The sequence below is a fragment of the Mastacembelus armatus genome, chromosome 21 (genome assembly GCF_900324485.2).
Source record: "Mastacembelus armatus chromosome 21, fMasArm1.2, whole genome shotgun sequence".
NCBI lineage: Eukaryota > Metazoa > Chordata > Actinopteri > Synbranchiformes > Mastacembelidae > Mastacembelus > Mastacembelus armatus.
This window is the reverse complement of record NC_046653.1, coordinates 27,721,949-27,734,729: the sequence shown is the minus strand read 5'-3', so window position 1 is coordinate 27,734,729 and position 12,781 is coordinate 27,721,949. Positions and strand designations below refer to the sequence as shown.

General features: G+C 42.4%; 1 protein-coding gene across 1 annotated transcript; it reads left to right on the top strand.

Moving 5' to 3' along the window:
• Nucleotides 1–501: 501 nt before the first annotated feature.
• Nucleotides 502–1,962, top strand: LOC113123232 (trace amine-associated receptor 13c-like). The gene is made up of 2 exons (XM_026295050.1): nt 502–665; nt 1,155–1,962. Exons 1-2 carry the CDS (start codon nt 502–504, stop codon nt 1,960–1,962), a joined length of 972 nt encoding a protein of 323 aa, XP_026150835.1.
• Nucleotides 1,963–12,781: the final 10,819 nt, after the last annotated feature.

The window sequence follows — 12,781 nt, the reverse complement described above, 5'->3', positions numbered from 1 at the left end:
GATACTGTGATTTCTTCTTATAGACGTTAACCAGCAGCCATTCCCAAACTGCTGCTGCTGAGACATTCCTGAGTTTATAACCAAGTCAATATACATCATGTTCACACAATCAGGTAAACTGACATGTAAAATAAATAACAGGGACAGTTTGAGGTGACTGAAGTTAGTCTTGTTGGCTTTACTCAGACTGAGCAGCTCCATCTCTGCTTAGTTAACCTCTGTGGACAGAGGTTTGGTAAAGCTGAGTATTGGGCTGCACACAGAACTAAAAGAAGAGGAAAACACATTTACCAATGTCAGTGGTTTAACTCAGATGGACTGTTAGACACAGCAGAGTCTGGTGGTACACAAGAGGAACAAACTTCTGGCCAATGAAGAGTTGTTTCAGAGAGCGAGGGAGTTGGTGTCCACCAGAGAGAAAGGCAGGAGAGGAGATAAAGGAGCTGTCAGACAGAGCTGTGATCAGAAAGCTGTCTGAGCTCTGCAGCTTCTCCTCTGATGATGGAAGAAGCTGAACTCTGCTTCCCAGAGCTCCTCAACACCTCCTGCAGGAGGCCACCACTTCCTCAGTCGGAGGAGGTGTTGGTTTACAGCCTGATGTTCCTCTTCTCTCTGCTCACTGCCGTTCTCAACCTGCTGGTCATTATCTCCATCTCCCACTACAGGCACTGACAAACCTCTGCATTATTTCATGTTGTGATTGATCAGTCAGATCATGGGAAATGATGTTCAGGATTCATTTCAGAGCTTGTGTTGTGTGTGAGCTTTGGTAAAAAATACAGTTGGAAAAGACTTGTAGTAGCTGAGAATGTCAACATTTCTCACAGTCTGTCAAATCTAATTTGTGCACAAATTGTGTTTGACATTCTCAGTTCTTTTTTAGAACTACAAATCTTTTCTCCACATCTGCAAACTTGGATTTCTCCTTGTTTCTCAGGTGAACAGAGGCTGCTCTAACCCACAGGCTTTGAAATAGTTTCTGAACATCATTTCCCAAACTCCCAGCCTGATCTGAGCACACAGCAGTGGCTTCAGTCTCCTTGTATTTTGATAGACTGAGGTTTTGAATGATTCTTCCTGCTCTTGTTGCACAGCAGCTGCTGTTTCTGATGATACTGTTGATGATACACAGAGATGATGTCCTCTTGTTGCAGGCAGCTCCACTCCCCCACAAACCTCATTGTTCTGTCTCTGGCCGTGTCAGACTTCATCATGGGTTTCCTGGTGATGCCGATTGAAATCCTCATGATGTGGACCTGCTGGGTCCTGGGAGACCTCATGTGCTCTCTGTACTTCTTGCTCCCTATGACAGTTATATCTGCTACTGTAGGAAACATCATACTCATATCAATCGACCGTTTTGTGGCGATTTGTGACCCCCTGCATTACCCGACCAGAATCACTGAAAGAACAATCACCATCGCTATTTGTCTGTGTTGGACTTGTTCCCTTTTCTACACTGTTTTTGTTTTATACGATAACCTGAAACAACCAGGCAGGTATAATTCCTGTCATGGGGAGTGTGTGATTAAGTTTGTTGCGGTTGTGGACCTTGTTTTTGCCTTTGTTATTCCCATATCAGTCATCATAATTCTGTATATGAGAGTGTTCATAGTGGCGGTGTCTCAGGCTCGTGCCATGCGCTCTCACGTTGCAGCCAAACTCCAGGTTTCAGGAACTCGGATGATAAATAAGTCTGAGTTGAAAGCAGCCAGGACTCTGGGTATTGTTGTAGCTGTGTTTGTGCTCTGCTACTCTCCATTTTTTTGTGTCTGTCTGTCAGGAAGCAGCATCATGATCGGTTCTGCAATTGAGGCTTTTCTGAGCTTTCTGACCTTTAGTAATTCTGGTCTGAACCCTCTGATCTATGCCCTGTTCTACCCCTGGTTTAGAAAAGCTATGAAACACATAGTCACTCTTCAGATACTGAAGCCTGGCTCCCGTGAGGCCAACATGCTGTAGACACTGTGATGTAATTAAAATGAGCCATTTTCCTTTTGGATAATTGAGGCTTTTTGTATCAGTAAGAAGTAGAATGTGTGTTTACAGGAGAAAAGGAGTGTGAACAGCTGCTGCAGATTCATAACAAGATGTGATATATAATAATAATAATAACAATGTAATGACAACCTGTTACTAATAATACTGTCATATAAGTGTGATATTTTTTATGTGTTACTTTAACACACTAATGAGACTTTGTAGTAGCTTGTTTATGGTTTCAAAATGTTTTGGCCTCTTTTCAGCCTAATACCTTCACATCTGAGTAATAAATAGAAAACAGCTGGAAAATGTAAAACTAGTTGTTTTGCCTAATGTCATGGTAATGTCAGGTTAACCTGAACACCAAGAGCTATAATATGGAACATTATAATATTCAGAAAGGTTTGCTAGGACACTGCAATCACTTTAATACTGTAAGAGATCAGAGATCGAGGATTAAAGTGTGAGCTCAGGAAGTTTGTCCCAGCAGCTTCATACTTGAGAGCAGGTGGACAGGTCTGAGCACCTTCAACACATTTTGCTCTCCAACTCTTGAATAAGGATGGGAATACACCTCCATACAAACCAAATTATACACCACACATTTTATGGGGACGTCACTGTGGTTAACCCTCTGGGGTCTGAGGGGGTTTTTGGGGCCTGGACAAATTCTGACATGTCCTGACATTTGTGCTTTTTTCAGTGTCTTTTAAACATATAAATGTTTAATTCTGATAACACTGTAATCAGCACAAAATTGGCTACAATAATATGTGAGCAGCAAGTTTATACATACTTTTGATTTAATCCGTATGAACGTAAGGAGAAGTCCGTTTTCTCCTGTCTCACCTCATTACAGGTAATGCGGTCCCGCCTTGTCCTCTGTCCACTGTTCACATGTAAATAATCTCAGGTGAATCAGGTAAATATGTGCACACCCTCGAGAAATGACACAAAACGTCAAACTTCATCATAGAATTTGCTCACTTTTTCTGCGCGTTTGGATGATGGCGCGTCACAGACGTGAAGAAGCGCTTCTTGTATTCCACACAGAGACAAATAGTTTAGCTTGTCCTCAGAGTAAAAACACTGATTTTAACTCAAATGAGGATCGTTTGGCTCCTCATTGTGTTGTATTGTACAGCACTAATCCGTCCCATCTACATTGACTGAAAGGCTCATTATGCGCGCCTTTGTCTGGACGTTCAGTGCGTCTTTTGTGTTCTCAGGTAAATCACATGACTATTCATCCTCAGACACACCCTCTTGCATATGGCCTTTCTGGACAAAAAGTGTCTTAGAAAATTTAAATCAGTGTATTGTTTACTGTGAATGTGTGAACAAGATGACATTCACAGCACTCTGAAGTAAACACTTTAGCCTGCAACATGCTGGTCTCCAAAGTCTTGTGAACCAATGTTCTGTTTGTGTTTTATGGTCTTATTTCAGTGAGTAAAAAATTGTAGTTTTTCACTAACCATGCATAAACACTTTTTTCTCAAAAACACAATCATGTATAAACATGCTGCTCACATGTTATTGTAGCCTTTTTTGTGCTGATTACAGTGTTATCAGACTTTAGACATTAATATGTTTAAAAGACACCGAAAAAAGCACAAATGTCAGGACATGTCAAAATTTGTCCAGGCCCCAAAAACCCCCTCAGACCCCAGAGGGTTAAAATCTGCCACTATAATGACTTTATCTGAACTAAGCACTAAATCAGACAGGAAGTCTGGAAATTCAGTTAAAAACTCTGAGTAAGGGACAGGTGGACAGTACACAATGACAAGTAGAACTGTTTTTTTGTGTTTTCCAGTTTGGATATGAGAGACTAAGAGTGAGACTCTCAAATGAATTGTAATTTTTCTGAGGATGAAAGTTTAATAATAAGTTTGAGTGGAAGATTGCAGCTATTCCACCTCGACCTGTGCTTCGAAGGCCAGAAATCCGCCTACACCCCAGATGAATTACAAATCACAAATCTTGGTCGCACTGCAGGACCTGACTTGGTATGGTATGCTATATACCATGGATCTGTCTGTCTTTTGAATACTGTACTGGCACTTCAGCAGGTACCTGAAGCATGGGTGAGGCATTGATGTTTTGCTCTTCCTAGTACTTTTTCTGATGCTGCTGCTGCTTTACTCTTTTGGAGTATGCCTCTATGAAACTGACAATTTCAGATAGGAGCTGTTTGTTAGGGGTTGGCAGTATCGATCTCAGTGACTCATGAGGAGCTGTGCAAGCGACACTTTCTGGGTGGTGACAGTGCACTGCTTGATCACAGGGGTTGCATACTCTGAATGTTTTCAGCTGCACTTGTGCAACTTCATGCGATCTGGCTATGTCTATAGCCTTGTCCAGGGTTAAGTCAGAGCTGACACTCAGCAGCTTCTCCTGTGTTCGTGGAGAGTGAATGCCAAACACGATGCAATTTCTAACCCTTTCCCCTGTCTGCATAGACTATCACAGATAGTCTTAGTTTGGTCACAAATTGCTCCTTGTAAAATGAATAACAGGGACAGTTTGAGGTGACTGAAGTTTGTCTTGTTGGCTTTACCCAGACTGAGCAGCTCCATCTCTGCTTAGTTAACCTCTGTGGACAGAGGTTTGGTAAAGCTGAGTATTGGGCTGCACACAGAACTAAAAGAAGAGGAAAACACATTTACCAATGTCAGTGGTTTAACTCAGATGGACTGTTAGACACTGCAGAGTCTGGTGGTACACAAGAGGAACAAACTTCTGGCCAATGAAGAGTTGTTTCAGAGAGCGAGGGAGTTGGTGTCCACCAGAGAGAAAGGCAGGAGAGGAGATAAAGGAGCTGTCAGACAGAGCTGTGGTCAGAAAGCTGTCTGAGCTCTGCAGCTTCTCCTCTGATGATGGAAGAAGCTGAACTCTGCTTCCCAGAGCTCCTCAACACCTCCTGCAGGAGGCCACCACTTCCTCAGTCGGAGGAGGTGTTTGTTTACAGCCTGATGTTCCTCTTCTCTCTGCTCACTGCCGTTCTCAACCTGCTGGTCATTATCTCCATCTCCCACTACAGGCACTGACAAACCTCTGCATTATTTCATGTTGTGATTGATCAGTCAGATCATGGGAAATGATGTTCAGGATTCATTTCAGAGCTTGTGTTGTGTGTGAGCTTTGGTAAAAAATACAGTTGGAAAAGACTTGTAGTAGCTGAGAATGTCAACATTTCTCACAGTCTGTCAAATCTAATTTGTGCACAAATTGTGTTTGACATTCTCAGTTCTTTTTTAGAACTACAAATCTTTTCTCCACATCTGCAAACTTGGATTTCTCCTTGTTTCTCAGGTGAACAGAGGCTGCTCTAACCCACAGGCTTTGAAATACTGAATTACTGTTGGTTATGTCCAAATGTTTATAGAAATATGTTGATGGTCCAGTTACACAAAGACAAAAGTGATTTTCTAACCATCTGAGAACGAGTTCAGAGCTGTGTGAAACCTTGAAGTTACAAGTATGAATGATGTCCCTGTTTTTACAGCTGAAATCTGGACCAGTATTTGTTTGTGAAGCTTGGATGTGTAACTTCAGTGTCCACACAGTGTGGGAAGTAGTTTTCTACTTTGAATCTGTACTTTGATATTCCATTTTTCTCACAGGTGTTTTTGTGGAACCTCCCATTTGTTTAGACACACAGTGTTTTTGTGGAACGACAAAGTGCAGACTTGAATGTCTCCTTGTTTCTCAGGTGAACAGAGGCTGCTCTAACCCACAGGCTTTGAAATAGTTTCTGAACATCATTTCCCAAACTCCCAGCCTGATCTGAGCACACAGCAGTGGCTTCAGTCTCCTTGTATTTTGATAGACAGGTTTTGAATGATTCTTCCTGCTCTTGTTGCACAGCAGCTGCTGTTTTTGATGATACTGTTGATGATACACAGAGATGATGTCCTCTTGTTGCAGGCAGCTCCACTCCCCCACAAACCTCATCGTTCTGTCTCTGGCCGTGTCAGACTTCGTCATGGGTTTGGTGATGCCAATGGAAATCGTAATGATGTGGACTTGCTGGGTCCTGGGAGACCTCATGTGCTCTCTGTACTTCTTGCTCCCTATGACAATTATATCTGCTACTGTTGGAAACATTGTGCTGATATCAATCGACCGTTATGTGGCAATTTGTGACCCCCTGCATTACCCGACCAGAATCACTGAAAGAACAATCACCATCGGTATTTGTCTGTGTTGGATCTGTTCAGTTTTCTACAGTGTTTTCTACCTATTTGATTCCCTCACACAACCGGGCAGATATATTTCTTGCCGTGGGGAGTGTGTGATTAACATCACAGCATCGGATATGGAACTTGTTTTCACCTTTGTTTTACCCATATCAGTCATCATAGTTCTGTATACGAGAGTGTTTATAGTGGCGGTGTCTCATGCTCGTGCCATGCGCTCTCACGTTGCAGCCAAACTCCAGGTTTCAGGAACTCGGATGATAAATAAGTCTGAGTTGAAAGCAGCCAGGACTCTGGGTATTGTTGTAGCTGTGTTTGTGCTCTGCTACTCTCCATATTTTTGTGTCTGTCTGTCAGGAAGCAGCATCATGATCGGTTCTGCAATTGAGGCCTTTCTGAGCTTCCTAATGTTTAGTAACTCTGGTCTGAACCCTCTGATCTATGCCCTGTTCTACCCCTGGTTTAGAAAAGCTATGAAACACATAGTCACTCTTCAGATACTGAAGCCTGGCTCCCGTGAGGCCAACATGCTGTAGACACTGTGATGTAATTAAAATGAGCCATTTTCCTTTTGGATAATTGAGGCTTTTTGTATCAGTAAGAAGTAGAATGTGTGTTTTCAGGAGAAAAAGAGTGTGAACAGCTGCTGCAGATTCATAACAAGATGTTTCATTGTTACACAATTCAAAGGCTTCAGGATCCACAGTAGAACGTACTCATTAATCTTTATGATGACAGAGCATCGATAACCAAGTCATCCAAAGTTTTCCTGCAGGTGAACTCCATGTGAGCTTTTTAATAAACGTCATAGTTACTTCATACATGAAGTGGTTCCAGTACCATCTGACCAACATCTGAAAGCAGAACATGTGAAGCAGCAGTTTTCATGAGTCCTGCATCAGTTAAGCATCACTTAACAATGTTTTGTACATTTATTATCAAATGTTTCACATTAAATCTCCAAGTCCAAATCCTGAAGCTGATTTCAGTGTAGTATTGACATTGGTATGTGTCAGTGGTATTTTAACATACTAATGAGACTTTGTAATCACAGGTTCATGGTTTCAAAATGTTTTGGCATATTATCAGTCATTAAAACCATTTGCTTAAAGACACTCTCCCATTAATTAACTCATCTTTATTAGACTTAGTAAATTTATCTCCAGTATCAGGCTACGTACCACAGGCCTTTAAGACTGCAGTAATCAAACCCTTACTCAAAAAGCCTAGTCTTGATCCAGTATTCTTGGCTAATTATAGACCAATATGCAACTTTCCATTTTGTCATGATCTTGGAGATGATCAGGAGCACAGTGTCATCCACAAAGACACACAATGTTTAAGAATCAGAGTTCTTTTCTTTATTTAACAAGGGTTAAGAAGTGGTTGACCAGTAGATGGCAATGATAGGCTGGAGAAAGAGGAACTGAGGTGGAGAGGATTGCAGCTGGGCCGAGTCACGGTAACGCCATGCCGTTCACAGGTGATGGTGCTGCTAGGACTGGGTTTGGTTCGCAGGGCAAAATCTGGCGGAATCAGAATATCCTAGGACGCAGGATCCGGCTAGGTCCACTTGGTGGAATCTTGGAGGAACGGGAGAAAGACAGGGTCAAACAAAAATATCCGAACCGCGGGGATTCAGAGACCGTCACTTGGGCTTTGGTGCAGAGTCCCCTTGTTGCCGGAGAATTCCCCAAAGTCTTTAAGAAAAGTTCAAAACTGCAAAACGCGGTCCACGAAAAAACACTCCCGAGCTTCCGGGAAAAACAAAGTCTCTGCCACCGACTTCTGTCAGGAACGTCACAAACAGAAAGAGGATAGTAACAGACAATCTGGCGAACTTCCTGAGCCGGCATGCTCTATTTATCTAGGAACAAATACATGACAGGTGAAGGCAATCAAAGAAATCAAAGTCAAAGCGCCTGATGTGAGGGAAGGTAAGATCCTGTTGGACCTTCAAAATAAGAGTTTTTTTGGATGCAGAGGGCTCAGGTCTTCACACATTTACTTCTAAAATCCTAGAAAAAGTTGTTGCTATCAGACCACTTACACAGGAATGAACTATTTGAAGATTTTCAATCGGGATTTAGAGCACATCATAGTACAGAAACAGCACTGTTTAAAGTTACCAATGATCTTCTCTTAGCCTCTGATAATGGACTTGTTTCTATACTTGTCCTCTTAGACCTTAGTGCTGCATTCGACACTATTGACCACATCTTATTACAGAGACTCGAGCATGTAACTGGTATCACAGGAACAGCATTAAAATGGTTCCAATCCTATTTATGGGACAGATTCCAGTTTGTTCATGTCCATGATGAACCTTCACCACGCACAAAAGTTAGTTATGGAGTTCCACAAGGCTCTGTGCTAGGACCGATTCTGTTCACCCTGTACATGCTTCCTTTAGGCTATGTCATTAGGAAGCACTCTATTAATTACCACTGCTATGCAGATGACACTCAGCTTTGAAAAACCTTGGAGTTATTTTTGACCAGGACATGTCCTTTAACTCACACATAAAACAAATCTCTAGAACTGCATTCTTTCACCTGCGCAACATTACCAAAATTAGGAACATCCTGTCTCAAAATGATGCATTTATTACCTCAAGGCTAGATTACTGTAACTCATTACTATCTGGATGTCCCAGTATCTCCATAAAAAGCCTCCAGTTAATCCAGAATGCTGCAGCCAGAGTCCTGACAGGAACTAGCAAGAGAGATCATATTTCTCCTATATTAGCTTCTCTTCACTGGCTCCCTGTAAAATACACAATAGAATTTAAAATCCTTCTCCTCACATACAAATCCCTTCATGATCAAGCTCTTTCATACCGTAAAGACCTCATAGTACCATATTATCGCAATAGAGCACTTCGCTCTCAGAGTGCAGGTCTACTTGCGGTTCCCAGAGTTTCCAAAAGCAGACTGGGAGGCAGAGTCTTTAGCTATCAAGCTCCTCTCCTGTGGAACCAGCTCCCAGTCTGGGTTCAGGAGGCAGACATTCTCTGTACTTTTAAGGCTAGACTTAAAACCTTCCTCTTTGACAAAGCATATAGTTAGGGCTGGCTTCAGGCAACCCTGAACCATCCCTTAGTTATGCTGCTATAGGCCTTGACTGCCCATCGGACTGGACCATCGGTGTACTGAGCTCTCTTCTCTTCCCCTCTCTTCCTCTCCTCCCCCTCACATGTATATTCCACCATTGAATGTCACTAACCTTGTGCTCCCTCTCTCCCCTAGTTTGTGCTCTCTCCCTCTCTCTCTCTCCCTCTCTCTCTGTTCTCTCTGTACCTTCTGCAGGTGTCCCTGGTCCTGGAGCTGTATATCGCTGATGTGCAGTTACTGGCCCCACCAACCTGCAGTGTCTATTTGTTGTTTATTGTTGCTGTTCTTTTCTCTCTGCTCTATCCACTCACCCCAACCGGTCGAGGCAGATGGCCGCCCAAACTGAGCCCGGTTCTGCTGGAGGTTTTTTCTCCCGTTAAAGGGAGTTTTTCCTCTCCACTGTCACCAAGTGCTGCTCATAAGGGATTTGTTGGGTTTTTGTTTTTGTAAAGAGCCTTGAGATGATTTGTATTGTGATTTGGCGCTATACAAATAAAACTGAATTGAATTGAATTGAATTTGTATGGACGTAGTGAAGCTATTTCAGTACTTTCATCCAACTTTAGCGCTTATTGTAGTAATGTTTAACCATCTTCGTTTCTGCGTGCCCAGCAGTGTTCTCATTAGGATGGCGACACTAGACGATTTTAAAACCTTCACTGATTTTAAAAACATGGGAGACCAGAGTTTGAACTGAGTTTTAACATTACAATACTTTGAATGCTCACACTTAAGGATTCAACAAGACCAGGAGACCACACACCTACCGTTTATAGTAATGATTTTCCATTGGCAATTCCACAGACATGACATCAAACTTGGATTTGACAAGCACGCCTTTTCCTTGGCGGTCCAATGCTGTAACGGTATGTCTTGCACAATACGTTAAAAAGACTCCCATGTTGTTGGGATAATTCTTAAAGTATGTCTTATCAATGCTTCTCTGGGCGCTGGTTTTATTTTGATTGGCTGTCATATTTGTGAGGCATAAAAGTACGCAACATCTGATTGATGTTTTCCCAGCTGCTGGCTTTCATCGGCTATTGTGAGTAGGAATCATAAATCAAACATGTTTGATAATTACGATCTAGTCTCCGACCTGTTCAGGAGCAGTAAAATAATTGTGCGGACATCACACACTTGATTGTTTAGGCAAATTATTTGTGACGACAAACCTTGAATCAGGTCAAGCCCCACGACCACTGGAGAGGGTAAATCGGGCATGAAATGATCTAATGTGTCCCCAGCCTAACCAGCCCAAGAAAAAAGCAGCCAGATAGCTAACTTCCTATTTGTTTATCTAAGTTATTGTTTTCTTAACTAGTAAGGTAAGATCAGCTAGCTAGCTAACCAAGAGGCGGAAAACTAGCCAAATAAAAATCTGATCATTTTAGCTAGCTAACTGATTTTAGTTTAGCATGGTAATGAAGCAGAACATACTTTTTTTCCCTAGTTAGAAGAGAACAACTAGAAGTTAAAAAAAACTATCAAAAAAATTTTTTTATTTAGCTATCCAAACAAAAATGTCTAGGTAGCCAAGGGCCTGCCATTTATTTACCCAGCTTAGTACAAATCCAATTTATCATTTATGTAAAAATTTATTGGAATCTTTGACAAGCAAAGATGATGCTGAGGCATTCTTTCTCGATTTGACAGTCATTTTTGTGAGAGTTCTTGATGCAAATGCAATAGGTTGGTCATCCTGCATAAAACAGCAAACCAGCCCAATATGGCTGGCATCGTTCTGGATTGTGACAGGCTTGATCACATCATAGTAGCGCAGTACTGGCATGGTCGTGGTCAGAAACTTAAGTTCCTGCATTGCTGCTTCATGTTTGGGTAACAAGTGCCAGGTGGTGTCTTTATCCAGCAAGCGTCGCAACGGCTCACAAAGATTTGACAGGCATGGCGTGAGTTTAGCCAGATAGTTGGCGAAGCTTATGAAACGTTGTACACCTTTGACATCTGTCAGATTTGGCATGTCAATTATGGCTTTCACTATCTGGATCGGACTTAGATGTGGTCATGAAACCGGACTTCTCAGCTTTACCTCCCAGCAGCGAGCAACCAGCACCGAGGTTGGTGTGGTGTCATGGTCGGACTCTGCTTCCTCATCAACCCCTTGTGTTCAATTCAGTTAACCCTGTTTCCCTTTGTATTATCTTTAGTGCGCACGATAACCTTGAAAAGTTACCTTCCAGTTGATTGTCCTTTTCCAGTTTAGTGTGTCACTACTGTCCATACTAATTCTGTCACAACCCACAGCTCATAATAGTGTTGTGGGTTGTGATACAGACTGACTGGTAAACTGGAAGCTGTGTTGTCTGACTGTGCTCCTTCATCACCATTATCCACAGAGGCGCCGGTGAGTATGGCAGCAACTTCCAGTAGCGCCATGCGTGTCTTTACTTTTTTTACTCTTTGCACTTTTTTTTTCTCTTAAGACTTTGTCATCACACTGTTTGTGGTGCAAGATTATTTTTATAACATATCTATCTATCTGTCTATCTATCTATCACAGTGGTCTGCTATAATGCCTATCACTGCTGATGCTGCACCAGTCAGTCTCATGCTACAGTTTCATCCTCTCTCATGAACATGAGGCTGAGATACTTGAATTCTTTTTCTTGGTACATCAACTTCCTGTCAACCTGAGGGGAGCAGCTGACTGTCAGCAGAGAACCATGGTATCAGAACCACATCACCTGAAAAAAAGAAGGGATTCTGAGGGCCCCAATTTGGACACACTCCTCAGCACAGTAACACATTGAGGTCCTGTCCATGACAATCAAAAACAGGACCAGAGACTAGGAGCGATCCTGCCAGAAGCAAAACCCACTGGGAATGTGTTTGACTGTGCTTGAATATTGATGCAGCTCAGATCACTGTCGTTTTTATATCTGTGCACAGATACTGTGATTTCATCTTATAGACATGTTAACCAGCAGCCATTCCCAAACTGCTGCTGCTGAGACATTCCTGAGTTTATAACCAAGTCAATATACATCATGTTCACACAATCAGGTAAACTGACATGTAAAATAAATAACAGGGACAGTTTGAGGTGACTGAAGTTTGTCTTGTTGGCTTTACCCAGACTGAGCAGCTCCATCTCTGCTTAGTTAACCTCTGTGGACAGAGGTTTGGTAAAGCTGAGTATTGGGCTGCACACAGGACTAAAAGAAGAGGAAAACACATTTACCAATGTCAGTGGTTTAACTCAGATGGACTGTTAGACACAGCAGAGTCTGGTGGTACACAAGAGGAACAAACTTTTGGCCAATGAAGAGTTGTTTCAGAGAGCGAGGGAGTTGGTGTCCACCAGAGAGAAAGGCAGGAGAGGAGATAAAGGAGCTGTCAGACAGAGCTGTGGTCAGAAAGCTGTCTGAGCTCTGCAGCTTCTCCTCTGATGATGGAAGAAGCTGAACTCTGCTTCCCAGAGCTCCTCAACACCTCCTGCAGGAGGCCACCACTTCCTCA